Source organism: Rhinoderma darwinii, chromosome 4 (genome assembly GCF_050947455.1).
Source record: "Rhinoderma darwinii isolate aRhiDar2 chromosome 4, aRhiDar2.hap1, whole genome shotgun sequence".
NCBI lineage: Eukaryota > Metazoa > Chordata > Amphibia > Anura > Rhinodermatidae > Rhinoderma > Rhinoderma darwinii.
The window spans coordinates 155,436,421-155,450,154 of NC_134690.1; the positions used below are offsets into that span (position 1 = coordinate 155,436,421).

Consider the following 13,734-nt stretch of genomic DNA (forward strand, 5'->3'; position numbering starts at 1 on the left):
CTATGGGAGTTACGGAAAAAGCGTAGCTCAGCGAATTACGCGGTTTCTGTAAATCATACATGTATTGCAGTGTATTGTACCAGCGATCTAATGACTGCCGGTTCAAGTCTCCTAGGGGAACTAATAAAATGTGTAAAAAAAAGTTAGATAGATACATTTTCAGGAGTGTAAAAAACTATTTAAAACCCTTTTCCCATTTTTCCCCAAGCAAAATGTAAAAAACAATAGAAATAAAAAAAAATTGGTATCGCTGCGTCCGTAAAAGTCCGAACTATTACAATTTAGTATTTTTGACTCGCATGGTGAACATTGTAAAAAAAAATAAAAAGAAAGAAAACCCCAGAACCGTTGTTTTTTGGTGACCTTAGCGCTAAAAAAAAAATAAAAAAAATCGTATGTACCAAAAAATGGTGCCAACAAAAACTATAGCTCGTCCCGCAAAAAATAAGCTCTCACACCGCTCAATTGATGAAAAAAATATAAAACGTTATGGCTCTCAAAATGTGGTGAAACAGATATTTTTTTTTTTTTTTTAACAAATCATTTTTTTCTTTGTAAAGGTAGTAAAATATGTTTGTTTTTTTTCCTATATTCTGTTGTCTAAAACCTGGATGCATCTTATTGTCAGGTGTGTCTTATAGTCCGAAAAAAAACGGTATTTTTAATTGTCAATTTTCCCTGCGGACACTAGCTATGTGCTGTTTATAGTCTACCATACACAGCCCACAGAGAAAAGAAGAGATCCTGCTCCCCTAACCCAAGGCGATACACGGTTTAATTTTTTTAAATGAATGGACTGCCATAGGTGGCAGGTTCCTGGTTACTTAACCCCTTAATGACCGGGCCATTTTGCACGTTAATGACCAAGGATTATTTTTTGTTTTTTCACGGTCGCATTCCAAGAGTCGTAACTCTTTTTTTATTCCGTCGACATCGCCGTATAAGGGCTTGTTTTTTGCGGGACGAGTTGTATTTTGTAATTGTACCATTTTTAGATGCTTATAACATATTGATTAACTTTTATTAACTTTATTTTAGGAGAGAATTGAAAATAAGCAGCTATTCCAGCATTGATTTTCACGTTATAAGTTTACGCCGTTTACTATGTAGCGTAAATAACATGTTAACTTTATTCTGTGGGTCGGCACGATTACAGGGATACCAAATATGTAAAGGTTTTATATGTTTTTTCTACGTTTGCACAATAAAAACCCCTTTAGAAAAAAATTACTTGTTTTTGCATCGCCGTATTCCAAGAGCCGTAACGTTTTTATTTTTCCGTCGATGTGGCCGTACGTGGGCTTGATTTTTGCGGGACAATGTGTAGTTTTTATTAGTACTATTTTGGGGTACATAGGACTTATAGATTAACTTTTATTTTATTTTTTATGGGGGGAATGGGAGAAAAGAGAGAATTTTGACGTTGTTTTTTGCGTTTTCTTTGGACGCCGTTCATCCGGCGGTTTAATTAATATGTTCATTTTATTGGTCAAGTTGTTACGATCGCGGGGATACCATATATGTGTATGTGTGATTTGTTTTGACCGTTTTACTAAATAAAACCACTTTTTGGGCCAAAAAAGTAGTTTTATTTGACTTTGACTGTAATTATTATTATTTTTTTTTCACAAACTTTATTTAATTGTTTTACATTTTTTTTTTTAGTCCCACCAGGGGACTTCACTATGCGATGTGCCGATCGCATATATAATGCTTTGGTATACTTCGTATACCAAAGCATTATTGCCTGTCAGTGTAAAACTGACAGGCAACCTGTTAGGTCATGCCTCCGGCATCGCCTAACAGGCAGATGCTGAAGGCAGACCTGGGGGTCTTTGTTAGACCCCCGGCTGTCATGGAAACCCGACGGCGACCCGCGATTTGTTTGCGGGGGCGCCGATCGGGTGACAGAGGGAGCTCCCCCCTCTGTCAAACACATTAAATGCCGCTGTCACTATTGACAGTGGCATTTAATAGGTTAAACTGCCGGAATCGGCGCGCGCTTCGATTCCGGCAGTTGCAGCAGGAGCCAGGCTGTGTATAACAGCCGTGCTCCTGCCGCTGATCGCGTGGGTACAGTCTCAGTACCCGCGCCATCACAGGACGGATATATCCATCCTCCTGCGCGAACTAGCAGCTGCTGAGGACGGATATATCCGTCCTTCGGCGTTAAGGAGTTAAAGAAGACCTCCAGTGGTAACACAACTTTCCATGTCTGCATTCCTTACCTGACTGTATACCACACTACACTCTTTATGTATACTGTACTTACTTTTTGAACTGTAGCTTTGTCTGAGTTTTCAAAAAGCCTCCATCTTGAGTCTTACATTTCCCCAGCTTGCTCTTCCTCTCTGCTTTGCTATAAATCCCATGATGCTTCAGCACAGCATCACATGACCAGCTAAAGACCATACCATTTCTGCATGCTGGGGGACACTGTGATTATCATTCTCTCTATATTCTCCTAAATAAGCTGAGAAACCATAAGTATACAGACAGGGAGGCTGCACTATATTCTTCCACATTATACCTGTGTAACAGGAACCTGTCTAAGTATCAGTGGTAGCTGATAATAGAAGTTTCTGCCCCCCCTGTGGTACTAGTGTGGTACAGGAACTGCTGAAGCCTGTGATGTTAAGATGTTAAGTATTATTATAAACATTACAACCTACACAATAAAAATTGGATAAGGATATTTACTCGGTTACTTCTACTCATTTTCACTGGTATATAAAAATGACAAAGGCATATTTACTGCAGCATACTATTGGGATTTGAAATAATGGGTTTTATTGAATTACAAAGAAAATGTGTCAAACGTTCATTATCATTAAGGTCTGCGTGTTGGACCCGCGTGGGACCAAGCCTCCTACCTTGTATACAAAGGATGATGGCGTTTGGATTCTGCATATAGGCTTTACTGATGCTGAAGATAGTTTCCTTGGTATCTGGAGCCATGCCAGATGTCACAGTCTGTAAAAGAAATTAAGTAATGCTAGCGATATTATGTTTATGATCAGAGGAATCTTAAATATTTGTGCCACTTACACTGATAACTCCTGGCAGATCAACAAGCACCATTCTCTGTATTCCAGGGCCCTTTACACTTAGTGAGATGGTCTGCAAATTATACAGAAAATTACGTTTTAGAAGAGGTCTACATAAGAATGTAAAATGTGTATTCCAACAATACTACTACAGGTAAACCGTGTATGTTTGTGTAATTACCTCTGGGCTAACCGTTTGTCCATTCTTGACACTCTTCCTCATTCGCACCTCGATTTCATCTCTCAAAGCTGCAAGCTGTCAAATACAAGCATATTTACATTTCAAAAAAAGTTCATGAAGGAGAAAAAAATTAACGTAGTGTTAACATGGGATGACCAAGAAAAAACTTAGATCTGTTTTAATATTTAATTATTTTGGCTATGATATTGAACATGATGTCCTATCTACAAGCAGTACCTTAAAGAGCTGAGAAGATTGATATAACGGTTTGTGGAATAGATCCAGGATAACTTGTAGTCTGGAAGTTTTTCTCACTCAACAATTTACAGCTTTCCCTGTGTGGCCGTGGATAGGGCAGTGTGTTTAATGTGACTAAAGTGCTTAAAATTTTCACAAACACAACCCCTTTTCTCTATATAAAAAAAAAAAAAAAAAAAAAAAAAAAGATAGTCACAGGCTCAGGTACTAAAAACCTCAGAAATATCTGGCCACACGTAGTATTACATGATGCCAAATCAGATGTGATACATAGCTGGGCCAAGTCCATCTTAATGAGTGGCTCTCTGCTCCGACTAATAGATCGCGGGACTCTCCCCCCTATTACATCCATATGCCAATAGGGGTTGTCTCATCAAAGTTTACCAGTTATAAAACAATCTTTGCTGAACAGAAAAGGAGACATACGCTCCAGAAACCTAGGGCCCTGTGTTTAGAATGTGGACTGTGATATTAATTTACTTATTTTAATATGCATTTCAGCAAAAGCCCCTTAACTGAATGCGGAAACCTAGGAGGCCGTTGTATGCCTAGTCTTGCTTTATTGTTAATTAATTAATCCCTAGTTTTATTTTGGTGTCACAAAGTCCCCTCTTGTAAAAGAACCTGAAGATGGCTTTAAACAGACTTCTAAGAATATAAACCCATCTTCAGGCTGCTACCAGTTGTGACAGCCGTCTTCTCAACTTCTCGAAAGAAAACCACCCTGGTGATCCGGCAGTAAGTAAAGCATAGAATATTTTTCTTTTACAAGAATAGACAAACCAAAAGAACAATAATATACATACATACAATATCACAGAAACTTCAAATAAAACCAAAATAAAATTCATGCTTTGCAGTTAGTCCCAATACTCACAAAGCATTCTACTCCCAGAATACCTGATCAATTATATTTTTTCAAGATTAAACTTAGTATTTTTGGACAGATAAGGTTGCGTGTCAAGTGTTTATTAGTTTTAAATTTTTTACAATAATTGTAAACTTATTTTCTATATCTCAACATACTTTCTTAAACGTTGTCTCTACATATGGCTGTGACTAATTATTTTAAAGGGAAATATAGTCAAACTGGTCTTCTAATACATGTGATTAGATCACGTTGGTGAAGTCTGATCTTAAACCACCACCGGTTTCTAGAATTAGAAGGCTCAATAGAGAAAACTCTGGCCAGGGATTCTGGCATCTCAAAGCCCATAACGTCACTTCCCATATATGGATAGTGACGTCAAGGGCTTCCCTGGCTTCAGAGCTTAAAAAAGCACTGTGCCCTGGGAGTCCTCTTGGCCAGGATCAGTTTTAAACAGCTGTCATAAGTATTGATTCCTGAAAAATGTCTGTTAAAAACTGATCCATTGAGTTCTATGGGGGCCTATTTTTCGACGGCCAGCATACTCGAGCCATTAAAAAACACAGCCGTCACAAGGCCGTTTTTCCCTGTTGTGTGAATGTAGCCTAAGATGGTTGTTTTGGCCTTCATTTATGTGTTTATTTTGGTGCTAAAAAAACACTTTACTCTCTACAAATTGCATCATGGTAATATTAGCAGCACTTAAAAAAACTGGACAATCCAGCAAATGTTTTTATTGTGGCCAGTTCGTACAGTACACCTGGTAAAAGGTAGGGCAGGCCATCCTCTTACCGGGCGATTTGTTGAAAAATATGCTGCCCACAATTACTTTACGGAACTGAACTGTGACCAGCCAATTCCTACACAGTAGGAATCGGCCGGACACGTGACATAATTGCGGCCGGGATATTTCTCCAATAAAGTGTCCGGTACGAGGATGGGCTGCCCAACCATTTAGCAGGTGTACTGTACAAATGAGGGAACAATAAAAAAAATTTTTTGCTGGAGTGTCTCTAATGAATAGTTAAGCAATGGGATTTAATTATGATTGCCTACATCCAACTCTTTGGAGAGATCAAACTCCCGAGAACTATCTTTAAATACAGCAACATGGTGAGGACCTTCACTTAAGGTAACCTGAAAAAAACATGAAAACAAAAGAAGATTTAAACACAAATTCATTAAATAAACATTGTACTTTTAAAGTGTGGGCTCACCATTGGGAACCTACACAAATATACTGCATACACAAGCAGAATTCGTTACTATAATACAGCAGGGAAACTGTAGGGAGTTCAAATTCCCAAAGACTTTCCTGTCAGCAGAGATAGACTATAGTCAGGCCTCATGTACACGACCGTAAAAACACCCGTTATTGCGGGTCGTAATTACGACCCGCAATAACGGGCCCATAGACTTCTGTTAGTCACGGGTACCTTCCCGTTTTCTCACGGGAAGGTGCCCGTGCCGTTAAAAAAATAGAACATGTTCTATTTTTTCATTTTACGGGCCGTGCTGCTATGCTTTATAATGGGAGCACGGCTCGCAAAAGCGGCCGGCTGCCCGTGGCCGGCCGTGCTCGTAATTACGAGCACGGTCGTGTGCATGAGGCCTTATAGTGGGGAATTTCAATTGAGCACAGACCTATAAACATTATCAGAATGCCTGTAAGGGCGGTAACTCCACCAATAACAATTGGTGTTTCTGTAATGCTCTATCAAATAAATCCTCTAGAGGTAAAACTAGACTAAGAGTATTGCAGTATTATTTTTATACAAGGCAACACAAGTACATTTACACAGTGTTAAGATGTGTTTGAGCTGTGTTCACATGAACTATGTTTCTGTATTTTGCATCAGCTTCCCTTTCTGTCTTCCCATTGAATTTAATGTATGGAAAACATCAATTTTCAGACATGGACACCTTTGAACTTTTATTGCATTTGAGCTATTTTAGGCTAAATAACATGTGTACGATTGCATGTATTGCAATACATAAGAGGCTGCTCAGTGCCGTTGTGTGTAAATTCCATCAAACAGGCCCTCCGACGGTTCACTCTCTAGCATCTCCTGAACGCTCATCTAAGTCCAATTCTGATCAAATGAAAGTTGATAAACTGGAACGTCCATATCCCTCTGCTTTTTCCATGTTAATTATGGCATTTGGGATTTGGTCACTAATGACCTCGTGTATTACATTTATGTTAAATAGTTGTCATTATAAATACCTTAACTGGCGAACGAGTCATCATCTCACCAGATCCTCGAGGGAAGATTCGAGCCTGTGCTATCATTTCAAGAACACTTGTCTTCCCTGAACTTTGGTCACCAACCACAACTACCTTCAGGACAACAGACAAATATGTTAACATGTTGTTGAATTAATCATTAAGACTAAGCAGGGAAGTCATTCTTTAAGTGACTTATTCCCTCAAAGGTAACCCCTTAAACTTATAAATAGTGTTACGCATTCCTCTGAGACAGAACATCATGGTGGCTTATAGTCAAAAAAGGAAGACAGATTTACAATAGCATAAAAATACCCATGAAACAGTAACAAAGACAAACAGCAGTCCCTAATATAGATCTAAGAATTTGTATGAACTAGGCCTACCACTAACATACCCTTGGTAAATGGTCTTGTGTGTTGTAGCTGGCATCGTAGTCAGACAGGATGTCTAGTACCTCAGAATACAGATCAATCAGGGATTTCTAAAACAGAAATGATGAACGTGATCAATGCTCAAACCTGGTGTGCACGTGTGTCATAGATATTTATATATATGACACACACATATTTATACACAAACACATACATACGTATACAACGATCAGCCATAACATTGAAACCACCTTCCTAATATTGTGTAGGAGGCCCTCATGCTGCTAAAACCGCTCTGACTCATCTAGCCATGAACTCCACAAGACCTCTGAAGGTGTCCTGTGTTATCTGCACCTAGACATTAGCAGCAGATCTTTTCAGTCCTGTAAGTTGTGAGGTTGGGGCCTCCATGTATGAGACTTTCCATCACATCCCACAAATGCTCGATCGGAATGAGAACTGGGGAATTTGGAGGCCAAGTCAACACCTTAAACTCTTTGTAATGTTCCTCGAATCGTTCCCGAATAATATTTCATTCCCGAACAAATCCAGCTGAAAAAGAGGCCACTGCCATTGGGAATACCATTGCCATAAACATTTGTACTTGGTCTGCAAAAATGTTTAGGTAGGTTGTAGATGTCCAACTAACATCCACATGAATGCCAGGACACAAGGTTTCACAGCAGAAGGTTGCCCATAGCTTCACACTGCCTACCGCCGGCCTACATTCTTCCCAATGTGCATCCTGGTGCATCCTCTTCCCCGCGTAAACGATGCATAAACAACCGGCCGTCTACATTACGTTAAAGGAAACAATTCATCAGACCAGGCCACCTTCTTCCATTGCCCCATTGTCCAGTTTTGATGCTCAGGTTCCCATTGTAGGCGCCTTTGGCAGTGGACAAGGGTCAGCCTGGGTACTCTGACTTGTCTGTGACTTCCCAGCCTCAAACACAGCAAATCTGCGATGCACTGAATGTTCTGCCAACCTTCAATCATGGCCAGAATTGAACCCTTTCGGCAATTTGTGCTACAGGAGCTGGGCGCCCATGAAACCGGTCACCGGCTGTCCTTCCTTGGACCAGTTTTGGTAGGTACTAATCACTGCATACTGTGAACTGCACACAAGAACCACCATTTTTTAGATGCTCTGACTCAGTTATTTAGCCATTACAATTTGGCCCTTGTCAAAGTCACTCAGATCCTTACTCTTGCCCATTTTTCTTGCTTCCAACAAATAAACTTCAAGAACCGACTGTTCACTTGCTGCCTAATATATCTCACTGCTTGACGGATGCCATTGTAACAAGATAATGAACGTTATTCACGTCATCTGCCAGTGGTTTTAATGTTATGCCTGATAAGTGTGCAAATATAACAGACCACCTAATTAGGTCCCTGCCTGCCAATACACAATTTATAACACAACAGCTTGCACACCTCAGTCCTGTGAAGCTCTAAAAAAGCGGAAATATTCCAAAATGGTGAAATGTGGCAGGTCAGGGAAGGACAGAACCATTTGTGACAAAAAAAAATTAGGTTTAAAACAATAGGTGCATTTACTTTTTAACTAGATTTAAAGGGGGGGGGGGATTTACGAACACTGGCGCACCTTTTGAACGTACACTTGATTCATCAGCATGGCGAACACCATGCGGATGAATCTGTGATAAGGTGAAAACAATGCTGATCCTAGCATTGATTTCGTGTGAGAAAACGTTAATGAGACACCATCAGTGCAGCAGTGAAGCTCTACCCACTTTCTAGCCACTTGTCTTGAATGCCATATTTTTCAATGTGTTTACACTTTAGAAAACTGGCATAAATGCATTGATAAATCTGCCACAATTTCTTGCGGTTGCTCATTTGTCATCTACTGCATTTGTTTACCATGGACAGAATTTGCCAATTGGTGGCAAAGTTCCAAAAGTCTGCAAAAAGTCAACTCAACAATGAATGGGTCCGTAATTACGGATAAAATCTATAGACATGTGCATGGGGCCTTAGTGCTGCGTTATGTCTGAAAAAGTGACGAATATAACATGCTCATTTACATATTATATTGACTCGTCTCTAATTTACATTACCTTAAGTTTTCTCTGATGAATTCCTTTATCATCTCTTTGTAGCATCACTTTCCGTAGATCTTTGTTTTCTTTCTCGAGACGTTCAAGTATACGCTGGTACTTTAACTAAGACATATAGACAACAAATGAGAAGAGTCTGCGATCTGTTACGCCATCACGTGTACCAGGGTTTTAAAAAACACCGTAAAATAAGCGGGTTGAGGCAAAAGTAGCAGTGAATTAATATTTTGTAACTGGTCTATATTCAATATTCTCCAGTAATGAAACCCTACTGAAATACATGAGCCAGTACTGAAGTAACTTGGGTCCAAGAATCGTTGGAAGTAGGACAGTGTTAAAGAAGACCTCCAGCAAAGACACGACTTTCCATTACATCACCCTCCACCAAATCGTATATCAAGCTCCGACGTCTTATAAATACTCTATTTTTTAGCACATTTTTTGTGTTTGTTTAGAACTTTGCAGCAACCAGATAGTGTGTCTTTTAGTCCGAATGCACACAGCTTCCAGCAGCGGCCGAGCTGAGAAGGAGAATCTGAGCTCCGTGTGATTCAAAGCTCCTGGAAGCAGCATGTCCTGTGCTATGAAACTGAATCTCTGTATTATCTGCTCACTGAGCAGTCACATCTTACACACAGACTTCTGTAAAGTGTGACTTTCAGTGAGTGTATAACAGATATTCGTGCGCACAGCGCAGTAAACATGTGCAGGTATTGCTCTGCCCAGACCTTCTGGCCATGCTGATCCCTGTATGAATGAGCAGCAGCAACTCATCAATGACCCGATTCATCTGGGTTATCCAGAATTGTAAAATTGATGGCCTATTTTTAGGATAGGCCATTAATGTTACATCGGTGCACCACCAGCGATCAGTTGTTTGAAGGGGCCGCCGCGCACATGCATGCGCTGCAGTCTCATAATTGTTTAAATAGATTTTACTCTGGCTCGTACCATTACTATCGGCTGCGCATGTTAATGCAAGTACGAACCAGACGGAAAGCGATGTAAACAATAAAAGGAAACTGCAGTACTTGCATGAGAACCACGAAACACAGCCGATCGGCAGGGATGTAGCAAGTAGGACACTCACCCTTCTAATATTGATAACAAACAAAAGGATAAGCCATGAATTTTACAATTGTGGATGATCCTTTTAACCCTTTGCCTCTGCTGTCCGGTAAAGACAGGGGAGGATAAGAGCACTATAGCTGGCAATATAATATATCTGTACCATATCAACTATATATTACCAGTAGGAAATATATATATATATATATATATATATATATATATATATATACATACACACACATATATATATATATATATATATATATACATATACACACACACACAGGATATGTAATGGCCCCAGTTTGATACATAGTGACAGAGGCAGGAAGAAAAAGAACAGGTAAAATACCGACATGAAATTCCTTAATGCAACACATCGGAAACTTTTGTTTTAGCTGGACTGTCCCTTTCAGGATTAGATTCCTCATCACTGCTGAGTGTATACCACTTTAAAAAGGTCATATCCCTATAACAAAGACTCTTTAACCTCTTAAGAGCACGGCCAGGGCTTATTTTTTGTGGGGCGAGCTGTAGTTTTTATTGGTACATGCGACTTTTTGATCACTTTTTCACAGCGTTCACCAAGAGGAGACAGGGCTTCAGAACAGTACACAGATGGAAGCCCTTGGGGCCTTCATTAGGCCCCCAGCCTGCCATAACAACCATCGGCACCCCACAAACGCGTTACGGAGGGGGGAGGGGTGATGATCTGAGTGGGCCGTCGCCTGACTTAAACAGTATAGATGACGTGGTCGCAATTGACCATGGCATCTAAGGGGTTAAACAGGTGGAATCAAAGTGATCAGTTCCAGTGAGGTGTCGGCTGTATTACACAGCCGACAGCCGCGAGGTATGGGGCGAGCTCAGCCCGTGAGCTTGCTCCATACTTCCACTTAACGGCTGTCACGTACATGTATGTGGCATGTCATTGGGAAAACTTCATAAAGTGCACAAGTGGAAAGAAGGCAGCTTCTCTCAGAACCGATTTTTATTTTCCTAGAGGGGTCAAGGAGGTAAAACAAAAACAGACAAAACCCACAGTTCAGTCAATAAACAAATTATTAATTCAAGATACATTTAATACCACATGTGAATACGTGTTAACATGGGCTTTGCAAACAATTTGGAATTAAAGATGAATCATTGCATAATAAAAAGTGATGAAACTTTCTAAGACTTTTTTTCAATTCTTCACAAATTTGAATACGTCTACTTGCTGATAATGAATGGGAACATCCTTGTTCAAATCCAGAGGTTGAAAACCTGTTGTGATCGTGTTCAACTGATACAGCAATGTGGCATATGGATGTCAAAGAGGGGGTTACCGATCAGAATCCTCCTCCTATTAGCGTCTCCTGCTCTAGAAGGCTTATAAAGCTCATGTATTACATAGTCTTCCATCTAGTTAACATATAATAATCATATAATACTAGGATTCCTCGGCAGTGGCCACATGCATAATGGGCTCATCAACAGTGGGTCTCTATTTGGAAAAGGGAATGGCCTTATAGGACAAAGCTTTTAAGTGTATCAGAGCTTTCAATTATAATGCGCCATGCATAGTCGGTTGGAGACGATAAGGACATGTTTTCAGTCTATGGATGTAAAAAAGAATGTTCCAATTCATAGAAAGCAAGCAGAAATCTTGAAAACTAACCAACCACATACAAAAGAAAAAAGGCCTGAAAACCTGCAGTAATAAATGCAGAATACCCACCTGGGTTTGCAAAAGTTCTTCTTGCAGTTGATCAACTTTCTCCTTGTCCGTAGCCTTAAACAGCAAAATTGTGATAACATTAAGATTGCATTTGTTATGAAATTAGCCGTAAACTACTTATAGACTCCAAAAAATACCTCAAGATCTTTGCGGAGCAGGAAAGATGTTGATAAGACCTTAGGAAGAATATGCACATAGGGTTGCATCTAAATTATGGTCCATCCACAGCATTACTTTTTTCACTTCATGGGACTTAAAACTGCTTTAGGCTAGGTTCATATTTACTGTAAATAGTTGTGTTGTCATTTTTGTGGACTGGTGATGGTATTTTTTTTGTCCAGCACAGGGAAGGGTCTGGTGTCATAACTGATGCATCAAACTGCCCCATAGGGAAGTATAGATTCATTTCCCTTCCAGCGTGGTACAGTGCATGGAAACAAAACTGGATCGCCAGATATATGTGAATAGGGCCTTAGTTACCAAACATCTAGAAGGCTTGCAATAGACATATTCCACTATTTTTTAGGTTTACATGGAACATTTTATTTGCTATTTTTTTGTGACTTAAACCCACATCTATCCAATATATTGCTACATATTTCAGCAACTTGCATAAGAAATTTTAAGCGCCGTAAATCCAGATTAAACTATGCCAGAGTGCGATATCCAACATCCGCTGGTCTGTCTATCATTGCAGTACATAATAACAACATCTGACAACATATGGTCCCTTTAACAGGTAAAGCCCCCCACATGACTAATGTTTTCAGATTTCTACATAGTGCAAATGCAGCAAGATAGGAACATGATTTTACTTGTTAACATATGTATTTTTGTTCATAGGGGGCAGCATTGTACTTGTCAATGCTCATGTACAATAGAGGTTTGTTTTATACTTTCATTTATTTTACACTTTCACTATTTTGATAGTACCCTGTAACTATTCCAACATAAGGAGCCATCAGATTGATTACCATTTACATGCTATGAATTCCCCTTTGGCGGAAACTTTTTCCAGCATGTACAATAAATTTTTGCTCGCTCCTTTACCACAGCTGCATGGATTACGGACATAAAAGTTCAAATTATCTGCAGGTCTATGACAACTTTAGTCCCATAAAAGCCATAGAGAACGAACAATAAATAGATCTTCCTCTACAGCACTAAAACCATGCAACCACGTGATCATACACCCAACTTCTGAGATGACTGGCTACACCACCTGTAACGTCTACAAGGGGATTACTATTTTTATTTTATGGCCATAAATTGCCATTTACTAGAAATCAAACAAGTTGATAAATGATCACGAAATAATTCTCCTTTACAAACTTGTTTAATTTCTAGTAAGGGCTTGTCCACACGTAGCAGACTTGCTGCAGAAAATATCTGCAGCATTTCCGCATCAACTAGCAGATAATTTGCTACAGAAAATCCGCATAATTTCATGCATTTTTAACTGCAAAAAAATTGTGCCCATTTTTGGTGCGTTTTTTTGGTGTGTTTTTTTCAAAGGCTATGTGATGGTGATATTTCTTCTTCCTGTGATGACATTTCCACCCCCTGTAAGAAAATCTGCAGCGTTTCTGCAGCAAATTACGCAGTACATCAGAAAACCGCAGGAAATCAGTCCACTTTATGCAGCAATAATTGACATGCTGAGGAACCAAAATTACGCACCGCAAGTGAATTTCTGCACTGAAGTTATCCGCAGCGTGTGGATGAGATTTGTTAAATCTCACCCACTTTGCGTCTACTGTATTCCGCTGCGTATTTTTCCGTCTGCAATTCTGGACGGAAAATACGCAGCAAATCTGTTACGTGTGGATTAGCCACACGTAAAAATGGTCATTTTTGGCGAAGAAAAAAAAAAAAGATAGTAATCCCCAGCAACGATAAGT

At 39.6% G+C, this 13,734-nt stretch overlaps 1 protein-coding gene across 4 annotated transcripts in view; it reads right to left on the reverse strand.

Moving 5' to 3' along the window:
- The window catches only part of OPA1 (OPA1 mitochondrial dynamin like GTPase), a 110,875-nt gene that overhangs the window by 77,630 nt on the left and 19,511 nt on the right, over positions 1–13,734 (reverse strand). For all 4 annotated transcript variants that reach the window (XM_075861758.1, XM_075861756.1, XM_075861757.1 and 1 more), the window contains 8 exons: positions 11,834–11,887; positions 9,043–9,147; positions 6,979–7,065; positions 6,582–6,695; positions 5,411–5,491; positions 3,229–3,303; positions 3,049–3,120; positions 2,874–2,973 (listed from right to left, as the gene is read on the reverse strand). In XM_075861758.1, the coding sequence (XP_075717873.1) occupies positions 2,874–2,973; positions 3,049–3,120; positions 3,229–3,303; positions 5,411–5,491; positions 6,582–6,695; positions 6,979–7,065; positions 9,043–9,147; positions 11,834–11,887 (688 nt within the window). The remainder of the gene's footprint in view (positions 1–2,873; positions 2,974–3,048; positions 3,121–3,228; positions 3,304–5,410; positions 5,492–6,581; positions 6,696–6,978; positions 7,066–9,042; positions 9,148–11,833; positions 11,888–13,734) is intronic.